Below are 26,010 nucleotides of genomic sequence, written 5' to 3'. Positions count from 1 at the left end.
CCCTGACACGCCTCTTCACTACCAAGCTGCTCCATCCACAAATAAAGTCTGTTTGCTTTACAAGAGTAAGCAGTTTCCATCCAATGAACTAGTTCTTTCATGTAGAAATAAACACTTCCATTTCATGTACAAGCTAACTCGCGCAATTAATAATTTCACTGGCCAAAAGCAACATGGCACAGACGAGCTCAGTTAAAACCTGTGCAAACTCCAGGCAAAAGGCAGGGCTGAAACTCCAGTACACTCCAAATACTCGCCATGGCTTAGAGAATATTAGAAGACAGTAAGAATTAACATCAACACTGTCTTTTTGGTGCAGAGGCTGTAAGCCAGTAACCTCCTGCGTGCAGCATGTTAGCAGTTCCACTCTGAACTGCAACACCTACAGCAGACAAAATACACTCTCCAGGGCTGGTTTTACCATACACAAAGGGGTCACAAGAGATGTAACAAAGATGAAATGGCCCGGTTGCAACCTGGAGAATCTATATTTAGGCAGATAAATCCCATTTCAGGAATCCCGAGCCTTGAAGCCTGCAGGATTATCCACAAGTTACCAAGTTCACAAGTATTCAAATCCCTCACACATCATATGGGTGACCCATAGAAATACAACATTCAACTTCCTTTTGGCTTTCCCAGGACTTTGCAATCTGTCACAACATTCAGCCAAGCCAAAAATCTACTGCAGAGACAAGGAGATGATATCCTAGGAGATATTAAGGTTTCCAGTGCAGGTCAGGAGGAACCTCTTCCTTTTTTTAATATCCATATGGAGGACTGCCCTGTTCCTCAGCGTGTCAGCACAATCACCCCTGCCATAAACTAACAAAATCCAACAAAACAATTTCTTTTCCCAGAGAAACTATCCCCCTGTCTGCCTGCCTTTAGGCAACTGAAAACTACAGATGAGACTGCCTCTCACAGCATGAGCTCTTCTTGGGATGTTCTTGCCTGCAAAAGGCCTTATCTTGGCATCATCTACTTACAGGAGAAATACTACATGAGCACTTCAACATACACACACATACAGACATATCCCTGTCTTCCTAAACAAAACCAAAAATCCTTCTGCCTGGCTTTTAAATTCCAAGTTTGCCCAAAACCCTCCACCTGCATCTCCACCCTCCCACTTCCCATAATACTATTCTGAAGCAACACTGTTGATGCCAAGGGTCCTGAACACTGATGCAAGGGTAAAAGCCTTAACAAACATTAAAGACTTTAAAACAAGAGCTTGAGTTTCTGTTATGAGAGCTCTAGCTATTTTCTTAGTAATTTAGGTTGAAAAATTCCAGAGGCGTAAGACTCTCAGAGCAGGATGATAATTACTCAACACTTTATTAAGGCCTTCAGTTTATATAGTGCTGCTTTGTCAGCTTGTCACTAGACCATATAAAATGTCAGATCAAGAAGAGAGAAACATGTTGGGTAGAAGTGTGACAGACTCTTAAACAGCACTTGGGAAGAGTTCTACAATGCAATGCAACCAGAATAGAGTAAAATAATAGCCAGCCTATACAGGTTGTCAAACTGAGATAAGACCATCCTTGCAGCACAGATGTTTTACTCACAGCACTTCTTCATGTGCAGACGTCCACAGAAGAGACTGACCCAGGAATGAAAAAATGTGAGAGGCTCCAAAGTTCAAAAAGGCTTAGTTTGCATACAAAACCCTTAATTCCAGAAGTTCAACTGGACTTCTGACTAATATTAATCACAAACACCACCAATTTATCATGCAAACATTTTAATTATTCAAATCACTCTCTTCCAAGCATGAAGAGAGAGAAGTACCACTCCATGGTGGTATCTCCTGTGACAGTGACAAAGGACCACCTTCTTATAACTTAAATAATAAATTCCTGTTTTGTACAACTGAGGCTGAATACCCACAGGATATTATTAATATCTTCCCTCCAGCATCTGGTCTAATAAAGAAACACAGAACAGCTTTGGTGTATTACAAAAGTTTACAGAAAGTTCAACAGTTTAATTAAAGACAATACAAAATATGTTGTCTGAATTCAAATAATTTATGTAAAAGTACATGCATGAGAAAATATTGGCGAGAAGATTTGGGTAACCGTATTTATCAGATGTTCTTTGTTCCTAGAGATAACATACAGTCAAAAATACATTTATATTTTAAGTTACAATAAAAGACAGCATTTTAAACAAAATTTCGGGTCTACCAGCCCTTTAACACAAAAAAAGTTCCTGTTAACAGAGAACAAACTGATAGAACAAAAGAATGGAGCAATACTGAAATCTCTGAACAAACCTACAGTGTTTGTTTTTCCTTTTATCAAAGAGGGAAAAGACACCAGAAAGGGGACTCAGTTTTCTTATTTAAGTTTTTAGAAACTGTGATCAGAGCATCAGGGATTACTTTCATCCATATACCCCAGAAAAACCCACCCTCCTTGTGGGAAGACAGGGTACAGATCAGGCACAGATCTTCCCTTCCACACAAGCAGTACCATGTCCACACAACTGCGGATCCTGCAGGCCAAGCGAGCTACTCCATGGTACTCAGGGGAGCAGCCTGGCCCCAACAGGCCCCTTCTCTCAGCCTCCAGAATTGACACTAATCCTCACAAATCACAAGGTATTTCGTCACCTTTGTCAGATACTGAAACACCTGTTATCACCTTCTTGATTATGGTATCAGACAACAGCCTGAAATATCCAAGATTTCTTACCATGTGTCACTTGCCCTCCACATTTTTGTGGTCAGTTAAATAGTTTTAACAAGACGACACATGATTCATTTCTTTCAAGATATTTTAGTTCATCGATTCTCAATAAAAGCATTCGTTGCAGTACAATACTTTAACATACAGCAATAAAAGATACTCAGTTTACATGCACAAGCTATTTAACAATAGTACACAGTCTTTCCTATTGCCATTATGAAACAAACACTACTGTGACAGCTGGCACAGCCTTCCAGTTGTTCTCGTGATCTCTGAAAAAAGTGATGAGAACAGCACCCAACAGTACGATGCCAAAACACAGAGGTTTGGCCACTGATGAAAGATTCCAATCAAGATGCCAATATTGTAAAAGGAAACAGTGTTTGAATGACTGTAAAACAGCTACCAAAAAAAGCTAAGCAAAATTGCTTTGATTTGTACTTCAGTGTGAGAAATACATACAGCTTTGTATAGAAACAAAAGTACACACAGAGGCAGAAATGTAGAGTTTAAGGCAAGACAGATGTGTAGATGGCTAAAAAATCTCTTGATCACTAAACTACAGCAAACCAGCAGCAATCTGTTGGGGAGAGTGCACAGTTGCCTATCTGGATTACTTTTTGTGGTTAGAAGAGGGTTTTTTGTGGTTGCTTCTCTGTTGTTTTATTTTAATAAAGCTTCCAACTTTGAAAGTGCAGGTCAAAACTCCTCTGCATTAATGTTTGATGTCTGGCTGAGCTTTTCTTGAGCTTTATAGTTTGGTCCAGATTCTCATGGTTTAATATACAAAGTATAGCACATGCTACTAGGATTACTCATTCCCACTTTTCAAAGTTTGCTTTTCAATAGAGACAAAAGTGTCCCCTTCATTGTAAGCCAAAGTTTCAGTACTGCTGTTAAAGGGCTTCTAGAAATGAGAACAAAAAAGTCAGATTTATGACAATCAGCTAAGCAATGACTTCTGTAAAACATACATGTTACAATAAGACTTTTCCTATAGCAAATAAAAGTCATCAGTGACATAATTTTTTGTTAAACATTTCCTTATAAGTTTCAGAAGTACTGACAATTCCAGCAATAAAACTCTCAAAGTGCCCTGGCTGTGCTTCTTTTTAGTCTTTTCCAAATGGTATTCAAACAGATAAGAAACCTTCTATTCTAAGGGACCATTACCAGTTTAGCATTATGTTTGGCAAGTCCGATCCTGAAGTATTTGAATATTCGATAGTTGTCATTTTATTCATGTACATATAAAAAAAGCACAGTTCCATGAGACTGCACTGCCAGATCTATAATACACCAAGTAAGACTGCAAAAATAAAAGACAAAAAAGTAAAAAGGCCTCAAGTCTCCTTTCTTTGTTGTTTGGGCGGTATTTTACTAATTGTTTCACAGCAAAAAAAAAAAGCAAAGGATTAATCTTAAATACAAAGTTATCATCAGCAAATCAGGTCCTCTAATCCAGACTCATGGTACACTTACTGCAACTGAACCACCCATTACAAACTTGCAATGCCAGCACTCATTTATACCTGTAGGAGTTTTAGCTAAGGCTCAAATTGTCACGCTCAGAGAATCTATGTGGATTGGGAGACAGCTCTCACCTGACTGGGTAACCAAGGAAATATTTCATACCAGATGACGCAAACTTAAGATTGTGTGCAGCAGTGGGAAGTGTTAGTTCGGTTCCACCATGGCTGGAGTGCAGAGAAGACGTGCTGCAGTTGTGCTGCTCTGTTAGGCCCTGCCCCTGCTGCCGCTACATCGTATTTTGAGTTCAGGGAAGTAGAAATATTTTGTTGCTATACTTTCACTTTCTTGCAGGGTGTCTTTTAGAGTGCTTATGAATCTAGAGTAATGAACTTTGTTTAAATTCGGGAGTGGGAAGTTATGCCAGCTCAACCCAAGACAATACCCTGACCTGTTCTCTGGCCTCATCTACCCAATCAAGTATTCACACTGTATTTTAAGCAGAACAGTTAAAAAATCTGTGAGTTTGAAGTAGTTGGTCTGAATTACTTAATACTACAGTCAAAACATGGGAATAGAAATTAAGGATACGTCAACTCAATTCTCAAAATATTGGTTACAAAGAAAAAAAGAGGCATCGATATGGAAGTACAGAAGGTGTTAAAACACCACTTTAAAAATTGACTTGGTAGAGACCCAACACTGGAAACACTGACCTTGTCAAAGCATCAGCACGATCATCTCAGAAGACAATTCAGAGACACTTAAAATTGGGAGGAAAAATGCAAAATATATTGTCAAAGATCACTGAAATATCTAATCTAAAGGCAGTGCAAAATACTGGCTGGTGAGGGGCAACCAGTCATCTTGCAAAGTGAGGGATTTCAAAGTAGTCATCAATGACCTCTTTAATAATCTGCATTGAAGGACCTGATGAACACCAGTGATATTTCTGTCATGCAATTACAACTGTTAAGCAACCAAAATGCAACTCAAGAGTGATACTGTCATCCATGGTGGATTATTGAAGTAATAATCCATTAAAGAATAAGGCCAAAGGGGAAAGTGGTAAACATCTTGCCATAAGTGAAAACACTTCAAAAATTTACAATTAAATAAAAAGTTAGATGGTATCTTATAAAAAGAAGTACTGAACACAACAAAGCCACAATAAATTAGTGTTTCCATAAAACGACATGCTGAAGGTTTTGTTCCCAAGTCTATACATTTTTTACTGTCTGTTAATTCCTAAATATTGACAGCATAATTGAGTAATTGAGGTACAGTAGTTTACATTTTTATACGTCTTGTAAAAAGGTTATTATTTTTCTTCCAGTTTTTCTTCCTCCTCGCCAAAGAACAACAAAGGAAACATTCCTAAAATGCAGCCAATGGTCACTCCAATAGCTTTACCCTAGAGAGAGTGGGAAAAAATTAAGTTTCCCTCTGATCAGTTGACACTCATTTGCCATGTACCAACATAACGAGAAAAACACACCCTTTGTTCTAGTTTTCAACTGTGAGTCACATTTTTCTTAGCATGCAGACTAGAAACACAATCTATGAGAGACAGACAAATATGACAATGTTAGAAACACTGTTTGCTGTGATAAAAGGCAATTCTGAAGAAAGAGGAGGGGAATGCTTATGAAGAGCTGTACAAGTCATAAGGGAGGAGACAGACTCAAAGGATTAGTAGGATGGCCAGGAAGACAGGGAAATTAAATAAACCAAATCAAAAAAACCAAAGAACACTTACACATATTTTAAGTGCATTTATAAATGTATCTGATATTATCCAGTAATGCAAATTACCAAAGTCAAGCACGAGGAGCACCTTGCAAACATGATGGTTTGCAAAGGCACAAAGCAAAGACAAAACCAATAAAAACCAGAAAACATTTCATGGTTCACCTGGATATGTAAGTCAAGAGAAGAGGAAACAAAGTAAGACAAGCAACATCCAAACCACATCACCATCACCAGCAGCAGGTGGATAGTGTTGACAAACTTGAGATAGCAGATAAATCATTATAAAAAATGCTCCCATGCAGGCGAAGGTGCTCAGAAACCTTTCCGTGGAAAAATGCTGTGAACTGCAGTGCAATGATGGGGTTTGCCACAGGCTCAGCTCCCACTGAGAAGACTCTTACACAGGATATACTATCAGGCAGCTCCCTGACAATACGTCAACCCTTTGATGCTCAGTGCTTTGATCTATCACTGCTGAAACCTGACTTTTCCCCCTCTAACTTTTTCTTAGCAAGTGCTACTTTTCTTCCCTTAAATTTGCAAGAATGTTTTTTCCCAATGAAGGCTCATTTTGGCAAAGTGAAAGAAATATCTGTTATTTTTACTCAGTTTCTGATAATCTGTTTCTCTAATCAAAATAAAACTAATGATCTCATCGCTGAAGTGGGACCGCTTCAGATTTTAAATGCTAATTAAGTAATCACCCTGAAAATGAATCTGCAAGATGAATGTCCTGTAACTGTAAACACAGGCAGTGAATATTACTGAAATGCTAAAACTTTACCCAGGGAAAAGCTAATTTCATATCCAAGCTAATTATGGAGTATTAGAAATTAATACATACCAGTACAGGTATATGAATAGCAAGCACTTGACAAAGAATGTACAGGAGTAAACTAATAAGGGGTCATAACTTTTAAGTAAATTATCTTATCATTGTAGCCAGAGCTCTGCCCAGGTATCTGCACAGCATACATGAAGTCATTGCAGAGATTATTCAAGTCACAAGCCACTTGTGACAACTAAACGTTCCAGGAAACGTGCATAATGCTGGTGGCCAAAAAGTATTTAATGCAAAAAGTGACAAAAAGGATTTATCATTTACTAGTTTGAACAGAAAAAGCTCCATGCCGGCAGTGCCTACCTACAGGATACTCACCAAGTGTGCACTGAGACGTGTTTGCCACATGTCAGCTTGTTTGGGTGTCAGGTCAGGGATTGACAGACCCAGTCGTGAAGCTAAAGCTTCTACATAACCTGCAAGACTGGAAGAACAAGAAAAAACAATTTTGGATCTGACAGTATCTTCTAGTCAGGATCCTGAAATACTTGAACTTAAAATCAATAGCTCTTTCTTCAGCATAGTGATAAAGTCATTGACAGATAAATAAGGGAAAGAGTTTAGACTTTTAAAGGTCACATTTTGCAAAGTGAGTTAATTATCTCACTGATTTAATACGAAACACTTCCAGAAAAACTATATGCAGTACAACAAAACTAGTGTGAATGTTTCTGCAGACCTTTAAGTAACCTTTTCTGGAGGAAAGGTCACACAGACTAGTTAGTAACAAGCCTTGTTATTTGCAGAAAATATTAGAGGGGAAGTATTAAAAACCGGCATAACAAACAGCTTTACTTTCAGCAATGACACAGAAATTTCCTTTTAAAACTAACAAAAAGTCACCGTATCTGTTTATATCAGAAAGAGATATGTGTAGATCTGAAGATATTTCAGACATATAGCTGTTTTATCTGAGGAGAAGGAAATGTCTTCACACCTGGGCATAACAATCTGAGGAGGTGTATTAAGTACAGGAATATATTGTATGACCAACAAATGTATTTTTCCACATTGCATCTCAATTAATGCATTTAATATTCTTAATACAAGCGTATACATACCCCAGTCCAGCTAAATCTGAAACAAGGTTTCCTAAAGCTGCAGCTGGAAGGAGGAAGAGAGAAGAGAAAAAGGCAAAGTATTATTTTTGTTGTGAACAAAACCAAGCAGCTCCCCTTCCAGTGACCCTTGTTAATCTCAATACATAGGATGAAAGACTAGAACTAGCGTCCTTTTATTTTAGTTTTTATTCTCACCTTATCACCTAGTTTAATAACAGCAGGAGACTAAAAATAATAGGCAATGCAACTATTTTTCTTGACTGACCCGAGGAAAACTTGACAAATACAAAAAGACAACACTAACACCTGAAAATCAACAACTTTTCAGATCAGAGTTAAGAACAGCCATGGGCGGGTGCCAGTTCCATGCAGCCAATGCTGGACACTGAGCAGAGCCTGAAGAGCCTGAAGAGGCAGAGCAGCACTGGAAGTAGAAGCAGCTGCTACTCAGTTATGTAGCTTTGATAAACACAAACTGCCTCAGTTTAGAAATAAATACTCTAAATGAGTGAACAAAGTTACACACAAAGTGCATGATTTCACAGGAGATCTTACTGACATAAGCTTCACTGTGACAGTCTCACATTGCAACAGAGGACTGCACGTTTCCAAACCATTCACTTGCTCTGCTGTAGATGCTCAGATTTGATCTCTCTGTGTGCTTTAAGCAATGCTGCCCCTGCTTTGGTGGACCCATGAGCAGGTTTTTACCCTCCGACATTGCAGAGGCACCACAGCTGTCAAGCAGAGCTTATCAGCTGTGGGTCAGAGCAGGAGCAGGGCGGCTCCTTGGCCTTCCCATATCGCACGGAGCAGACAAAGTAGAGGACACCAACACTGATCTCCACTCAGCCCTGCAAGCAAACAGCAATGTGCAAATACATACACAGACATATATCAGTACTGGACCCTGGGGAATTTAGAGCACTTCTATTACAGAAATGCAAATACACTTTCCCAAGTGACCCAGGATTTTAACTATTAGGTTAAAACTGACAACAAACATTTCAAAAGCTATTTGAACTGAATTTCCATTTCTGCATATGGAATATGTCCTTGCTTCACCCATAGGTTGATTCTTTATTAGGAAAGGCAGCTGGAAGACTGAGGAAGAGCCATTTCCAGCCCTGTGTGCCACTTTCAGATTAAAATATAGGAATGTGCCATATTAGTCTAAATATGCTGCATTTTTAATACTTGCCTGCCATAGTTGAAATTCCTAAGACAACTCCAATTGACAATTCTATTTGGGTTCCCTGAAAAATAAACAGTTTTATCATTATTTGAGGAATTTGGAGTTAAAATACGTTATATTGATGTAACTGACAGAAATATTGCTTCCTGCTTGTCTGTTACAACTACAAGGATAAATGAACATAACTTCTATTAGATCTAAATAGATCCTATCCTCCTGGTATATAAATATTTCCCCCTAAGACAAGAGCCTACTTCTGGTATTCTTTTAGTATTTATTTTATACTTTTTCACAACAGGCACCTAATGGACAAACCTGCAGCCCCTATCTCTGCATACCATCTTCCCCACTGTAATTCTTAGCTGAATGTACAGCTCTGAATGAAAACTTCTACAAATACTGAGCAAACAAATAAAACACAGCTCCTTACATTTTCAGTTAAAGAAACAAAATTGGTGAACTGTACCATGAAACAGCAGTACACGGTCCAAAGATGAGAGACAACAAGCATGAACTAAGACAAGACATGTTCCAGTTGGATATGGCAAAACATTTTCCACTGTAAGGACAGATGAGCATTGAAACAGGTTGCTCAGACAGGCTGCCCTTGGATTTTGCAAGTCCCACAGGATAAAAAGATGAGCAACTTGGTCTGGCCTCACAGCTGATTCTGCTTTGAGGCAGGAGGTTAGACTACAGACAACGTCATAGTCTACTCTATTCTTTTGAACAATATCAATCCTACTGACTTGATCAAGGAGTTAAATAATGAACTTACCGCAGCAATCATAATGGCGTTATCCAAAAATCCAAACCCTACAAAAGGTAAGGCATTGTGGAAGAACACTAAAAGAAATAAGCAAAAAAGAGAAAATAAAATATTTAAAGAGAGTTCACTAGTTCACAGAAACAACTGAAATGTCAGTCTAATACTGCCTTTAAGATTAAAAAAGACAACATACACGAATTTCCTTTCCTACTCATTCTACTGGAGACCTTTCTGTTGCTGGTAGGTGTAACAAAACCCTTTGCTACACAGAAGTGTTACTAACTGCTTGTGAAGAACCAGATAAAAAAACTTATTCTGCAAAAGCTTGTTTCATGTGGAAATCTATGTCTACCACAGCATAACAGAAATATTAAAAACTACACAAACTTGGGTAAGATTTACAGACCTTCCGACAGGTGTTGGGGTATGACTGCAGATTGCCAAACTGTCTCACCAGACTCCCTGCATTTTCCTCTTGCATGAAATAAAGGCCCTTTCTCTGCAAGCCCCTTGCTACTGCTGTGCAAGAGCTCCATCTTCTTCATGTATTCCTAAAAAATTGTATTTTAAGAGCATTTCTAGAGCTAGACAATTCTTATCAAAACTCCTTCAGCCAACTCTACAAATGTTAATGTGGTTTTCACTAGTGTCTCATACAGTGTTAATTATTTCACTATGTCAACCCAAACTTCAGTACCTTGATTTTATTTGTGCACTATCCTCAGAGCAAGACAGAGTTGAAGGTGCTCCTTAATACATATTTTAAGAAATCGAGTTTCACCTTCTGTTCATCAATTTTTTTCTTTTCATTTCTGAAACCTCTGTTAATATTTTTGAAAACATTTTCTATTCCAGAAACTTGGAATACACTGGTCTGAATAATTTCTAAGAATAAGCACAGCACTCCTGTATCATTCCTTTTCGCCCTGATTCATTTTCTCTCAGGTTTTAGCTTCTAAGCTTCTGATGGAGGTGGGACTGAAATTGCACAGCGTTGCCTCCAGCTGAGTTTCAAGTGCTCACTTCATAAGATGAAATATAGCACTGAGGACAGACTAGAGCTTAGAAAGTTAGAAATTTTCTTTTTTTTTAACATTTAAAATGCAATCAGCTATTCAGTTTGAATTGGTTGGTGGGGGGCGGTTTTCACTTCAGATGGGACTATAATTCTGACATTTTATAAACTTAAAGAGATGCAAACATAGGAAGAAGGAAGAAAGAAGAGTGCATGAACCTCACAGTCATGTGAAAAGAACCTGGTAAGAGTACCTTTTAGATTTCCCTCTCAACAACAGCATGAATCCATGATCATACAAAAAAACAAAGCCACACTCAAGATCCTTCACATTTAGGTACAGGTAAAGGACTAAAGCACAAAACTTATGAAACTTTCCTTTTTTTTTTTTAAATCATCACAAGACAAAACAAAAAAACGCACACAAATAACAAAAAAGCACACAAATATGCCCAGTATTTTCAAAATGTGTGTACCAAACTCTAGAGTGACAAAGGGAGCTCAAATTCTTAGTGAAATGGACAGAATTTTGGAATTCATGGAGTAAACAGAACCCCAGGGACCAAGCGAAAAGAAAAAAAAAGGCAAAACACCAAAGAAAAATAAGTGTAGATACTTAGAATAGGAAAATGTTTGGCTAAATAAACTTACTCACTGGAGAGTGTAAAGTCACAAAAATGCACTGATTTGGACATTAAAATCAGAATTTGAACCATCACAGTATTATAAAGAATTCACAGTCTATTTCCAATTTCTCTGCAATTTTATAGCACTTCACAGTCATTTTAAAACAAGACCCCCACAAGGTACTGCAGCACCAACACTGCTTGGCTTAGAAAAACAATGTTTGCTGCTGGCTTTGAGCAGCATGTTCTCATTTGGGCTTTCTGTCCTACTTTCACTAAATGGTGCACATTCTCCAGTCGAGGTGTTACGAAACAAAGGCAGCAGGGCAAGTGTTGGTGCTTGTTTGGGTTTTCTGTTACTCCTTTTGACAGGGGCGAGGACAGACCAGCACTTGTAGGAGAAAGATGGAGCCAATTCAACGAGAGACTGCACAATTATTGAACCACATTCAACAAACATTCTTCTTTTACCATGTCTCAGTTGTCCTGGAGATGGTGGTGCAACCTCCAACTTCTCTAGAGAAGTCAAAACAAACGAGAACGTTAGCTTGGTCATCACAAATGCAGTTTATTTTAACGTCTTTACCAAATTGCTAGCCAGCAAAAAAAGCAGTTATGTTATTTAACAGCTTTTAAATGGGAAGAAAAATGCTTCACACCTGTATTTTCATTATTTTTACAAAAGATAACATGTTATTAAAAGCCCAAAAGTCTTACAGTAATATTACAAGCTTAAACTGATTATGCAAAGTAACAACATATTTAAGAAGCAGCCCAAGAGCCGTCTTTATTACTGAAAATTAGAAAAACACACTAAAATTAGAAAAATCAAGACATCTAAAGACAATTATATTTTTTTAGAGGTTCTCTAAACATGCAGCAGACAACATTCTTTCCCTCAGACACAGTCTGCAAAAAAATCCTACCATTTCTGTTCTCACAGGAGGCATCTTTTAATAGCTAGTGTAAGAATAAAAGCAAAACAGAGACCACTGATTTCGGTAACACAGATCAAATTTGGCCACTTGGTGCATGTCTCAGGCATCCTGGACTCAAATCATCAAGAGCGTCCAAGGAGCAGGACATCACCCTGAACCTGGCAGAGTCCTCTATAGGACACTGACACAGTCTACTAGAGATGCTGTGCAGAATGCAGTAGCCAGTTACTCATTTAACACGGGCAATGGAAAGAAACCCAGCCACTTTTTTAGGGTTCTGTTGTTTTGTTTGATTCTTTAAATGTCAGTATTGAGCATAAGATGCCTTTTTTAAAACAGGGGGAAAAAAACACTGTCCCAGTTATCTTCCAGTATTGTGAACCCTGAGCTTTTGACCAGTTGCTTCCATACTCCTGGTAACTTCTATAAGCAAAGATAAAAAATGGTAAAACATATGGAATCTACAACACTTAAGTATTCAAGTATTACTTGGGGCAACCAAGTACATGGAAAGACAGTACTGCAAACACAGACTGTGATTCATTTGAGCATCTGTTTGAGCAGTGCAGACTAGTGAGTATCCTTGCATCAAAGTCACTCATATTCAAAGCTATTGTAAAGAAAGTAAAATATTAGCTTATAACAACTTTGAGAAAAAATAAAAGTTAGATCACAATACCAGTATTCAGCCAACCAGGACACAGACTTCCAAAATAATTTCATTAATTGAAGGTCTTTAGCAACTCTGAAACTATAGCAGTTTATGAAGAGCTGTTTCTTCCCTCTGCCCAGTATAGACACTATCTAAGCTCTACAACCACCAGTTGTACTCATAAGGCAAGTGGGACAAGTATAGTCCAAATACTACAGAAATAAAGATTACTTTGTTTTCCCCTAGAAAATGCCAAGGAATTCACAGATTCACAGCTCAGGCTGGAGGAGGAACAAAAGAACATGCCATGGTAAACAGATGGGAGCCCTTTGAGAGTCAGTCTTTTGAAGCTTCAGGCATCACTGCTGCACAATAGCCAGAAAAGGTCAGAGCAAAATTTTCAGCTTGTGTTCAGGAAGGATGGGATCAGGGATGGGACCCATTTTCATATGGTCTCCTTCCATCCTCACAGGTTAAGCAAATCTTTTACAGAAGGGACAAAGAAAGAGCTATCTATAAATATACCAGTACTGGCCTTTCAGCAGCTTTTTTCAGAGACAGGAAATTCGTACAACACTGGGGAAAATCAAAGTCCGCCTTGAACCAAAGAGATGAGTTGAGGCCACGCTTTCCAAGAGCTCCAGATGCCTCAGGGGTGGCCAGACCACCTAAGCCAACACTGTCACATTTCTGATGAAGCTTCCCTAAACTCCTGATAAAAATTCCCTAAACTCCACTTGCTCCATGCTGCTGAACACCAGAGAGAGAATAAACCCCCAAAATGACGAACACAAGCATAGGACGTCAGAGACTGCCGCCCTCCATGGCTTTCTGCTCTGACAGAAACCTACCACACCAACCAGTGTGGTTCCTGGGCTTCCTGTGGCACTGCCACCAAAACCATCCCCGCTGCAGTATCATCTAATCTTTAGATCGAGTGCTCCACATACAAGGATTTCATGATAAAAAGCTGCAACAGCATAAACAAACGTCCAGGAAACACTCCATCTCTGAGGATGACATCTTTTCATAGATTACCCTGATTATGGAGGAATTCAGGGCAAGTGATTGGTGGAAGGAAAACAAAATAAAAATCTCTTACATCTATGAATAATGGGAGTTCCAAGTCATATTAACTAAAAAGAATATAAATTCCTCCTTCAGCACATAAGTCAAGGACTAGCTTGGGATTTTTTTAAACACAAGTTAGTGCAAAGTAGAGGGAAACAGCAGGGGATCAAATATAAGCAAAAATTACTTAATCACTGACATAACCTGTTTCATAGCATGAAATTCCTGCTAAATAGCCATTTTATGAAGCAGGGCACCGAAGGTGCTTCAACACTACTAGGGCAAATGTTAAAGCGAGGTCACTAAGGACAGCACAGTGGCACCACGCTCCGAATACCAGACTGCTCCTGTCCAGCCATGGGGAGCTCTTGGGTCAGTAACAGCGACTTCCTGCTGTACATGCAAGAACTTTTTTTGATAAAAGAGAGTCTTGTAAACTCATCTGGAAGAGTGACTGACTTACAACTTCCCTCACCATTAAGATAAAAATTAGTCTGTGGAAACAATCTGTGATATTAATGAGACAGGGATAGAAGTCTGACATGAAATCAGGTAACTGGTGCAGGTCAGCTCCGTTCACGCTCTGGACAGGGATGCTGCAGAGAGCAGCTCATTCCACCCAAGCACAAAGCAGCACCAAATCTGAACCAGTTTGCTCAGAACCTCGTCACACAGTATCTGCAGGACCCAGGCTCGTGGAAAAAGCTGCCTCCTAAGAAGGGCCAAAACAAGCCCTTAGAGCACAAACCTTCACTGACAGCTGAAGTACCCTCTGCACTGCCAGGAACAGAGCACTGCCTGCCACAGGGAAAGGGCTGGACCAGCTCAGTTCTTCTTGCAGAGGCCAAGGATTAGTTTAAAGCTGGAGCACTGAGAGGGAAAAATAAACTAATGCAGAATAAAATCAAATAACCACTGTGGCATGAAAGCCAATAACCCTTTTACAGAATCACTTCCAATACCATCTCTTCAGAACATAACATACTTTAAAACTCTGCAAGATATGAAAGCACTGAAAGCCAAAAATAATCTTTAAAGCAATTTTTTTAAAACTGGAGATAGCAAAATATATTTCAGAATAGGGTGTTTATTCATAGGAAGTTGTTCTGATGACTTGAATTTTCAAGACTCAGCAGAAAACAAGAGTAAAAATATTCAGAGAGTACAGCAAAGGAAATGTGTCCCTTGCTTGTTTTACTAGGGGTAAATCAAAAATCCAAATTGCAAAACCCCATTTCAAGAGCTCAGTTCAGTCAGAATCCAACAACTCACAGTTTAAATGTCTGGGGGGAAAAGAAAACAACCCTAAAATACTTCAGTGTTGCATTTCAGATGGCCATGTACCAGCTCATCCTGTGCCATAGTGCTCAGTGAGACACCAGAATTCATCTTATTGCAGAAGGAATAGAATGAAATGGTTCAGGAAGGAATACTGCTGTTTTCTAACTGACATTCATTTCCATAAATGAGGTTATCAGCCAAGGCTCAAGTGCAATACATGTCATGAGCCCTGAATTAGCAGTCTGGGGAGCAGAAAAAAAATTACTGCTTCTTAAATCTGTTCTTGATCTTTTTTTGAATTTACAGTACCCCTTTTTTCCTAACTAAATATTTTTAAAAACTAAGTAATTAAAAAAATAGTTTGAACACAGGGGAGGAGTTGGGGGATAGTATAAAACCATGAACATAAAATAACACTACCCACAATTTGGCCCAAATCCAGCAAGCTAAATTCACTCTGACAATTGTAGCCAAGTACTTGCAATTTAGTTTTAAGATTATTATTCTTAGCTAACAAAAACCCTTAACTGACTAACAGGTAATGGGTGTGCATTTATTCAGATGGTTGGTAAAAAAAACCAGCCAAAACCCAGTAAGTTGTCATCACCAGTTTTTCAGTTATCAATTTTTTAAGAACTTGCATACAAGTGAACTTGCAAGCCTAAAGGCATGTATTATGTTTTATTCAAATTGCAGCTAACACTACCATAAAATTTTATAGCTAAATGCATTACTGTCACCCAGGGGCAGGAAACACTAACACTGATAGCAGGTACTGTGGCCAGAGTTACCGCAGGAAGATACATGCTGAGTATTGTTAAATCTGAGACAAAAATATGAGCAGGGTTTGTAGATTTTTAAAAAGTGACAGAATGGCTAAGATTAATCTTTTAACAATGAATAGCAAGAAGGAAAAGGAATATGAAAAACATGATCAATCTGGATTCATTATAACCTCATTTTAGGCTCTGAAGGTGTCTAATAATCTGGAAGGTACAGAGGGTTTTGTTTTGAAATCATCTATCTCTTTCCTCCAAAAAGCCTGCCCAGGTCATCTCAGCAAATCTTTCAGATATACATCACTGAAACAGCAAAAGCATCACTTGCACAGAACAAGAAATCAGAGCAATTATTGTGTCTGTTAAAAAGAGCTACTCCTTTACATGTGAGTTCATGAGAAGATCTTTGTCCCGACAATCTGGATGCTGAGCCTGATGTATGAGTTCATTCATGGAATAAGCTCGTAAGGCACATTCCCACTGTCCTTTGTTCCTCCTCAATGTTTTCACCAGAGCTGCAAAATTCTCAGTACATATAGTAAAATACGGAGCTGAAAAACCTTGTTCCATTGATCCCTTAATATTCCAGATGGGAAAACGACAATCCATGAGTTGACAGCAAAGAAAAATTCTGCATCATTTGTTGTAACTCACAAATGGTTTCCAGTTACTACAGCAATTAAGGCATGAAAGGATGCTGACTCGTGCAGTGCTAAATATAAACTTGGCTGTCAGCCCCTCCAGTCACATGCCCAGCAGAAGGCAAAGCTGGGCGAAGCGCTGGAACGAGGTGAACAGAGGATGAGGGAGAAAACGTCTCTACTACCCTGAAAAAAGTAATTTTGTCTAAACAAATAGTCTGCATATATACAAGTAGGATAGTATTTTTTAATATTCTCTTTAGCACTGTAGACAATTGCACAGGGATCATGTCCCATCACCCTCCCTGAAAAACCTTGACACGGCAGAAGAGATTATCATCTTTATTTGAAACTTTTGTTACATCTACTGGATCAAGTGCCAAACAAGCTAGAAGGATTGCCATTTGCTCCCTGGCTTCAGTTTCCTTCTGAACAAACCCCAGGAGTGATTTCAGGCACACCTTGTTCCTGGGACCACCTATGGCAACTATACAATACACTTATCCTATTACCCTTTTTAGATATGTGACACAGCATTCATATCCTCTTAAAGATGTTTAACAAATCAGAGAGATCTGAGGAGAAAAGCTCAGCTGGCAATCTAGGAAAAAGCATAAAATGCAAACAGGTAGGCAGAGGCTCAAATCACTGTCTTCAGCATTTAAAGGGGCTTTATCCCTGATCTAATACCAATCTCCATCAGTGCCTCATAAATGTAAAAGTCAGCATTTCCACTCAAGCAGGTTCATACCAAAATAGGATTTGTAGTGGTTTACTTAAAAAGGTCTCAAACTGCAGCTGGAAAAAAAAAACTGGAAGTAAGATGCCTCTCTCAAGATTCAAGAGGGTTAATCAGCAAAAATCATGACAACACAGAAAGGACTTGCAGCTTGTAATAGAGATGAAGGGTAAGGATAGAAATACAGTTTGTCTCCTTCAGAGAGAAATGGAAAATTTTGGAAAAAGAGCTGAAGTGTTTGTATAAAAGTAAAATCAACATGCTAACATTGACAGGAAAGTGAATAGAAACAAAAATGTGGTACTCTGATCTGTGCGTTCCAGAAGCAAATGATTCTATTATTATTTAATGAAAGAAATAAAAAATAAGAAGGTACTTGAGAGCTGCCAAGAAATAAACTTGCCATAGCAATTCCTCGACTGGAGAGAGCCATCCCCAGAGCCAAAATTCACTGCCTCAAAAAAACAAATACTCTTCCTCCCAAGAGGAGGCTGGCTCTTCCTTCCCTCCTCACCCTCTCCATTTCAATGCTTGAGGACTGCAGTGAGTTCCTAGGAGCTACAGGAGGAACATGCCCCAGTAGCACAGCAAACTCTTCCATCTTTGGTTTAATGAATCTTCCCACGGGATTATTAATAATCTCTCACTAGATTTGGAAACAGACCAGATGAGTATTTCTGAATAACAATAGCGTGAAATTAATTTTATCCAAATACGCTCATCTAACTGATTCAGTGAGACGAAGTATTGGCACTCCTCTGTCAGCACTGATTTTTCTTGGCCCTCTCTGGTTCAAGGCAGGAATCTATCCCTCCCTTCACCAGTTTGCAGTTAAGCAGAGCAAAAGTGCAGCAACAGTGCTGAACTGGAAACAAGACCACAATATCTGTGTATTATCAGGGTGTGAGATTGAGCTTCTGCCTGTTCTCTGTGACAAGTTCTTGTAAGGGGGCAAGCAAAGCAATTCTGTGGGACACCACCAAAGATTTGTTAGCAAGAATTATCAGCACTCTGCGCACAATTGAAGATCTGATCTATTAGAGGATGTTCATCATGTTTAAATAGTGCTGTGTTAGGCATCACTGATGTCTACACATGAGTGTTCATGAAAGATCTAGGGAGTTATATATACAATTATAATGTCCTTTATTTGATCATGTTCCCCCCAGGCCCTGATTTAAAAAGCAATCTGAGAAGCTGGCATAAGACAAGCTTATTTATTCCCACGCCTTCTCTCCCCTATGCCCTTCCTCCACCTCCCCAAATCTACACTTGTTTCTCCAGGAAAGAAGGGGAGTGGGGACAAAGGTATTAAGAACAGGGAGAAGCACAGCCTTTCTATCTCAGGCATATGATCTGGTACTTGCAGCCAGCAGCATATTGCCTTGGAGGACAAAGCTCACCTGTGCAGGTCCCAGGGTAACCATGACGTTCCCTTCTCCACTGCCTTGGCATAAAACTGAGCGTATTAACTACACATCTCCGGGACACCCCTATTGCGGACCGGTCCAATGGAGATCGCAACACACCAATGTGGTGTTCAGGCAAATCCCAACTTTATTCAAATTAGACAACATTTATAACTTGAGATGACCCCGCCCCGGGCATAACACATCTGACTCCAATAGGCTAAGGTTAGGATCATGTACTTTTAAGGTAAAGTCTGAGCCTTCTTCCGGGTGAGGTTCTGGCCTTGTTGTTGTTTACCTCTGAGGGAGGTGTCACGTGGTTCCTCTGGACCCACCGGAGTTAAGTGGTCAGCAACATCCCCCCTTGTCGTGGGGGAGAGGCTTGTGTGCCCTTGTGTGCTATGCTGGTGGTGGTTTGTGCCTCCGGTGCTCTGGTGGGGTCTCACATGCCAGACAGGTCTCAGCTGAAGGGTCAGACAAAGCATGTCCATGACCCGGATGGGCTCGCTAGCCGTCTGGCAATCATGCTAGTAGGGGGACAACTCTAAATCCAAAACCCGGGCAGATGGAGCTCGCTTAGCCCTGTAAGGCCATCCATCTAAGAGAAGGATACTGTAACCAAACCTACGTCCTGAGGTATTCACCGTCACTGACCAAGCTCGCTAGGCCGTGGCAGATGAACCTTGGGAGTAAAGGGTGGGGCCAGTTCTGCACACGCTGTGCCTCACCTAAAAAATCCACTGTGCAGGCTTGAAGGGTTCACCCACATTGCAAAGCTCTGTAGCAACTGGCAAGGATCGAAACGACAGGTGATAGGAAAGACTGGAAGCTGTAGACCCAACCCTGCATGCCAATATCGCCAAAGGAGACTTTCCACTGTGCTTTTTGTGACCAGACTTGCCTATCCCGTATCGGCCTTTGTAGCCACCAGCTCACTTGCAGCAAGCGTGGGTAAAGCCCTTCCCAAAACTTCATTTGCGAAGCCCAGCCATGATGATGATTAACTACATGAGGGGCTTGTGTCGCAGAGCAGATGTAGTGGGCCAGATCCACATTATACTCCTTGGATTTTTTCAACACACTTGCTGTTTATACTGTCATTTTCAGGCACAGAACGTGAGGTTTTAGCCCCTGCAGTACCCAAGGGTCTTGAAGTGAGAGAAGTCATTTGGTTAATACTACAAGAGATGTTTACTGTCAAACCAAATCCAAGGCTGGCAACAGCAGTGCTTCCCACAGTCCCTGCTACCAGCAGCACCTCTACTCAGTCAGACAACAACCCTTCCCACGGCCACCGCCACCCAGAGGCAGCTGCAGCAGTGCAGGAACACCAGGTGGGCTGCTGGTAAATTAAATGCATTTGTTGGAATTACTCTTTTTTCCTGTTAAGAGAATTCAACTATGATCTTTACTGAAAGCTGAAGACAAACTGCTATTGAATCACACACCATTAAGTATCAGCCTTCTGGCATGCAGAAAGTTTCATTCCCTGCCTAAGAACAACCTTGGAAGCAAGTACAATTGCAGAAATAAGCTCCTCTCTGAAATAATTTTGAATGCATGTAGAGTTTATTGATTTTCATCTGTCTCAGAATTAAGAGAGGTACTCAGAGTAAGAGAGACAGAGAGGACCGATAAACTGAATGATGTTCAAACATTTTGTTACAGACTCACATTAAATGTAATTACATTCCTCCTAATTTTTCATTGCATTGGGGCAATAAAGAAAAAAGTATAAGCTGCCCTGAAGTCCTTAAGAAACTATTCATACCTGTCAGCAAAAGGAACCCCATAAGAAACCACTAACAGTTTAAGTGCCAGCCACAAATTATACTCAGGTAATTTGTACCTCTTTATATAAATGCCTAATGAATACAGAATGCAGTAGCAATGAAGCTGTTCTTAACTCTTCACCTGCTAGAGGAACCTCCTTCCCTTCCTCATGTAACTTAGCAAAGCTTCATTTGTGAAACCAGCCTGACCTCCCCATTCAACTCTGTCCTAGTTACAGCAGCTGGGACCAGTTTATCACTGTGTGGATGTAACCAAAACTGTGTGTTCTACACCCTCTGTGTAATTTCTGATGAACTGTTAATAATGGACCATTTCCAGCAGCTGCCCAGGGCACACCTGACACAAGCTCAGGCTACAAACTGGGTGTTAAAGAACCCTGTGAGCCAGGGGACTATTTCTGTCTTCACATCAGTGACTCGGCTGTGACAACTCCCCTCCGGGGAGGCGTTAGCATCGTCACACCCAGCCTGAGGGGTCATGTCTGCTACTGGGCTGATAGGGACTGGCACAATAGGCAGCTGCAATGACCTAGACCACCAAAGATTCCCAAAATATCCCATGACTCACAGAGTTAAATCAGCCAGTGGGGAACTCCCCATCCTGGGGGAGGTACTGGGCATTCCCACCTGAACCTGGAGTGTATAATCTTGGGGTTTGGGAATTTCTGGTACCACTTGTCAGATCTAGAGGACCAGAACCTCGACAGGACTGTGACTGCCACTCTCAACCAGACTGTGATCACCATCCTCACCAAAGGGCTTTCCTTTCCTTTCACTTTGTACTCAGGGAGGCCCACATGGCGCTCAGCACAGGGGCCAACAAACACCATTCTGTTTGAGGCCCAGCGTGCTGAGTTGTACATCTGGTTTCTGTGGGTTAAAACCAATTTTTCTTTGTATCATTGTATTTATTGTAATTTCTTTTTTAGTTAATTGTAAGTCTGACTGGTAATCTCTCCTGAGTTGGGTTCATTTTTCCCATCATTTTACCTTTAAACCAGCACAAGACTCCCTGCATAGTCAAAGCCAAGGCACAATGACAGCTGTCTTTGACAATGAATATAATGTTAAAACAGATAAAATCAGTTTACATGGATCTTTAAGTATTTTCTTTTGGCTTTTATGTTATAAGAATATGGAATATCTGCTGAGTTGTTATCCAGCTGCATTTGCAATAATTTACTCTGCACATGAATTTTAAGTTCTAATAAAAAATTTATTCTGTTCACAAAAGTTATCTAAAATTATAATATATGTGTTTGTAAAGAAAGTAATATAAATAAGGAGAGGCAGAAGAGAAAGACCACTGTGCTCTACTCTTCCTGTAAGTGAACTGTTCTGACTAAACTCACTTTTGATTCTTTCAACCAGTTGCCTTTATTCTGCAAAACAAAAAAGGAAAATCCTTCTCCTGGTCAGTGTTTTTGCAGCCTTTGGCAAGCACGAGGTCTCTCTCAGGAAGATTCAGCTGCAGGAGCGTCCCTGCAGCTTCCAGCTGCGGAGCCAACACAATGTTCAGCTCATGTCTCACCCCTGCAAGTGCCAGCTGTGCACACACTCCCTCTGAAGCCACTTCAGGACCTCTGCTCTATGAAGAACTACACAGCTGGTCCATCTATTGAATCCCAGTATTTCTTAAACTTTCCCAGGAAACTAGCCAGTGTCAGTTTGAGAAACACAGGGTTCCACCACTTAGGACAGGCTTTGTTTTTCAACTTTGTGCATTCTCCCTTTTGCACTGCCAGGGTTTTTTCACCTGTCCTTTTGTCACAACTTCACTGTAAGTGCACAGCACACTCCACTGGGTGCTGAAATTATGCCCTTCTCCTCCAGTTCTGCTAATCCACTTGAGAATTAGTAAACTACAAACACAAAACCACAGCTGCAACCCAAGTTTTCTGCACATTTCTGCCTGTTTAATTTTCTACATGTGAGAAAATCTGGAATCTAAACTACTTAAAGCTTTCCCCTTGGCAGTGGAAAGTTTGCTGTGTACTGCCTGCATCAGTGAAATACCTGCAATGCCTCTATTTCCAGGAGAACTCAATGAAATCTACAACCCTCCATTTTTTCATGCTGTGAGATGGAGGCTGATCAGTGTGCCTTCAGCAACCTCCTCTCCTCTCTCAGGTTCTCCAAAATCAGTGCAACGTTTAGACAGCCCCTTTTCCTGCAGCAAGGAAGGGGATGGATCCAGGCTGAGGATCACTTTTGCAGTGCTGAAACAAAGTACTCTGTATTGCATGGGGTAGCCACTCAGACCAGAAGGAATAATCCTGGACAGAGAGCAAGAAGCAGGGAGAGGAGGGACAGTTCCCTATCTAGTCAAAAAACAAATTCTGAGGCAAAAAATATAATTTGCAAGTACTTGATAAAAGTACAAAAGAAACCTGGGAGATCAAACCAGTACTGCTCACTGGTGCAAGGCTCTGTGCGTGCTATCAGCAACACAGACCCCAGAACAGACACCTGCCTAAGGCACAAACTCCCTTCCCATGAGAAAAGAGGAAAGACAGAACCTTAGGTCACATACAAAACTGCACCTGAAAGTGGCCTAAAGTTGCTGCTGCAAGGAGTGATTCTATTCTTTTCCTCCTGTTCCTAAATTCCCTCTTGATCATGTATTTGGGACTTCTTTATTGTGGCAATTGTACTCAGTCAGATCCACAGCCAGGCCCAGAGAAGAACAGCAGTGCATGGAAAGCAGAATCCTGACTTTCACTCCAAGAGGTTTTCAGGACAGGGGAAAAACAGAACACTCCCTTTACAACAATACAGGTGAAGGCAGCAGTAAATGCACATGGACAAGTCACATCTACTACAGCTCATCTCGGCCTGCTCTCACCCCATGTGGGAACCCAGGAGAATGTTTTTCCTACATGACTGGGAAAGTATAATAAAAGTGAGCTTTTGGTTTTGCCTTTTTTTTTTCTTTTTTTAACTGAGCTTTTAACACAGGGTCAGACATAAATCACAGTAAAACGCAGTCATATTGGTGTGCAGCTGCAAAAACCTGATATAAGCAAGGAAACAAGGCAGAAACGACAGGTTCCTAGCATCCAACCCTGAGAAGTAATATCACAGTGAAAACTTTACAAATCCAAAGACTGTTTTTCTTTCTGATAAACCAGATTCAATAACTTACTAAAAAACAAGTGAAATATATTTCCCACTGAAAGCAGTCATTGTCAACCCGGGCTACTGGTGCTTCATGAGAACTACAAATGCAACTTTTGGCACATTTCTTCTGATCGAGGAGGGGGATGCAGAATGGAAAAGGTCACCAGGCTGATTTATAACACCACCTTTTGCAGCTACTAATTTACTTTATTTACTTTACTCCATAAAATAATATAAATAGGTAATACAAAAACTGGGAAAGGGAAAGCTGCTCTTCCAACTCTTCCTTCTGGCAAAAATCTTTATTAGGCAAGATGGGCTGTGGATCTAGCTGCAAATTCTTACAACTCTTAATCTTGAATGAAACAGTTAATTTTACATTTGTAACACCACAGCTTTACTTGTTTTGTGAAAATCAGCCTGTTGCCAGAACTTATTGAAGCAAAGAAACAGCTGGATCGAAAGGTTAAATGTAATGTGAAAATACAAGCTGATGGTATTTGAAAGAAATCAGTTTGCTTCATGCACATTTCTCTCCAGTTTTCCACAGAATCAAATAAAGCCAATAAAACACAACTTCTACCCATTCAGATTGTTATGAGAGATGGGATAATACCCCCATGAAGACTGATGATTCACACTCTCAGTATAAGTTATAGCCAACCGGCCCACAGAAAGGGATAGATCACTACATAAAGTCAAAAGCCACCAAGGGCAAATAATTAAAAGGCATGAAAAAAAAGTTACTTTGACAGTACAATAACTAGAAATTGATAATTTCTAAAAGAAAAATATAGTAGGTCAAAATGCAACAATTACTTGCTGGTTCTCACAAAGCATTTGGACCTGAGCTTTGTGGTAATACAACTTTACATACGACCACACAACCCTGAGCAAAGACCTCTGTCTGTGGCAGGGACAAGAGTCACAAAGAATCACATATTAAGTCCTGTGTCTCCTCCTAACCCTGCCTGAAGGCTTCCCAGAATGTTTCGAAAGTACTGCTGGTGCCCAGCCAACAGGTCCCAGAGTCTCTCTGAGAGAGCCTGAGCCACTGCAGACACTCATATCTGGCTCCTCTCAGTTCAAGCTGGTCTCACTGTACAAGCCTTTTTGTCTCAAACTTTTCCATTGCTTCTGAAATTAAAAGGATTTTTCAAAGCTTTGTCCTTCCCCCAGGTCATGCAGGAGCCTTGCACCAGGATCACTGCCAAACAGTAAGGCATGTTTTAATTCTGGAAATGCCTGTGCTCCTGACATCCTAAAAGCCATAAAGTATTTAACAGCATTGAGGAAAGGTTCTATCCTAGATACAAGAAGTAGGAGAGAATAAAACAAACCACCTGCTTCTTATGAGTGTTTTAAGTCGATAGGAGAGTCGATACAGAATATGCCCATCTCAAAACTCATAGTCAAATATGTTCCTATCTGCCCTTTTTACTACCTAGAGAAAAACATATGAGTTAAAAAAAAAGACCTGTTGTAATTTACCAAAAGTACCTCAGTCTGCCAAAACAAAATTTAATAAAAACTGAAAAAATACCCAAAAAGGAATGAACATGATGAGCCCATCACATACACATGGAAACTGGCAACTGATGCAGCAAAAAACACATAGCAAATATTAGTATGTACTATGGCTGATAGAGGACATATTTCATTAAAATTAACATATAAATATCCAGGAATCCAAAGTAAATGAACACTGGAAAAAAACAGCATTGGTTTTATATCCCATAGTTTTGCATGAAATATGCACTCTGCTGGGTTGAAAACAGTATTTTGTGGGCTTTGATTTAAAATGCTTCCCCATGAGGAAGCATTTGTTTCAGGCACGGGTTAGTTACATCTCAAAAATTCCAACAGGCTCATTCAATGTTAAAGGAAGCTCTCACACATAGCAGCAAAACAGAAACAGGAACACATGCTTTCAGGTTTTTAAAATAACAGCGTGCTAATTTAAGGATAAAGAAAGGAGGGAGGCACAAGGCAGCTCACACACTCCTGTCCAGCTGTCCCCAGTAGGAGCCATTCTTGTAAAATAATAAACAACACCAGAGCTATCCAAGACGGCTTCCTTATGTACTCTGCTTGCATTATATACTTAGGTTCTTTTTCCATTTACTTCTTGTTTTTAGAAAAGATTTTTTCCCAGACAG

General features: G+C 40.0%; 1 protein-coding gene across 1 annotated transcript in view; it reads right to left on the bottom strand.

Moving 5' to 3' along the window:
* Window positions 1-1,972: 1,972 nt before the first annotated feature.
* The window catches only part of TMEM65 (transmembrane protein 65), a 32,427-nt gene continuing 8,389 nt past the window's right edge, over window positions 1,973-26,010 (bottom strand). Inside the window, exons 2-7 of the mRNA XM_071553879.1 lie at window positions 11,900-11,944; window positions 9,797-9,864; window positions 9,025-9,079; window positions 7,824-7,866; window positions 7,081-7,186; window positions 1,973-5,583 (exon numbers count right to left, since the gene is read on the bottom strand). Of these exons, the coding sequence (XP_071409980.1) occupies window positions 5,491-5,583; window positions 7,081-7,186; window positions 7,824-7,866; window positions 9,025-9,079; window positions 9,797-9,864; window positions 11,900-11,944 (410 nt within the window). The 3' untranslated portion in view covers window positions 1,973-5,490. The remainder of the gene's footprint in view (window positions 5,584-7,080; window positions 7,187-7,823; window positions 7,867-9,024; window positions 9,080-9,796; window positions 9,865-11,899; window positions 11,945-26,010) is intronic.

This window comes from Pithys albifrons, chromosome 4 (genome assembly GCF_047495875.1).
Source record: "Pithys albifrons albifrons isolate INPA30051 chromosome 4, PitAlb_v1, whole genome shotgun sequence".
NCBI lineage: Eukaryota > Metazoa > Chordata > Aves > Passeriformes > Thamnophilidae > Pithys > Pithys albifrons.
This window is presented reverse-complemented; position numbering and strand designations above follow the sequence as displayed.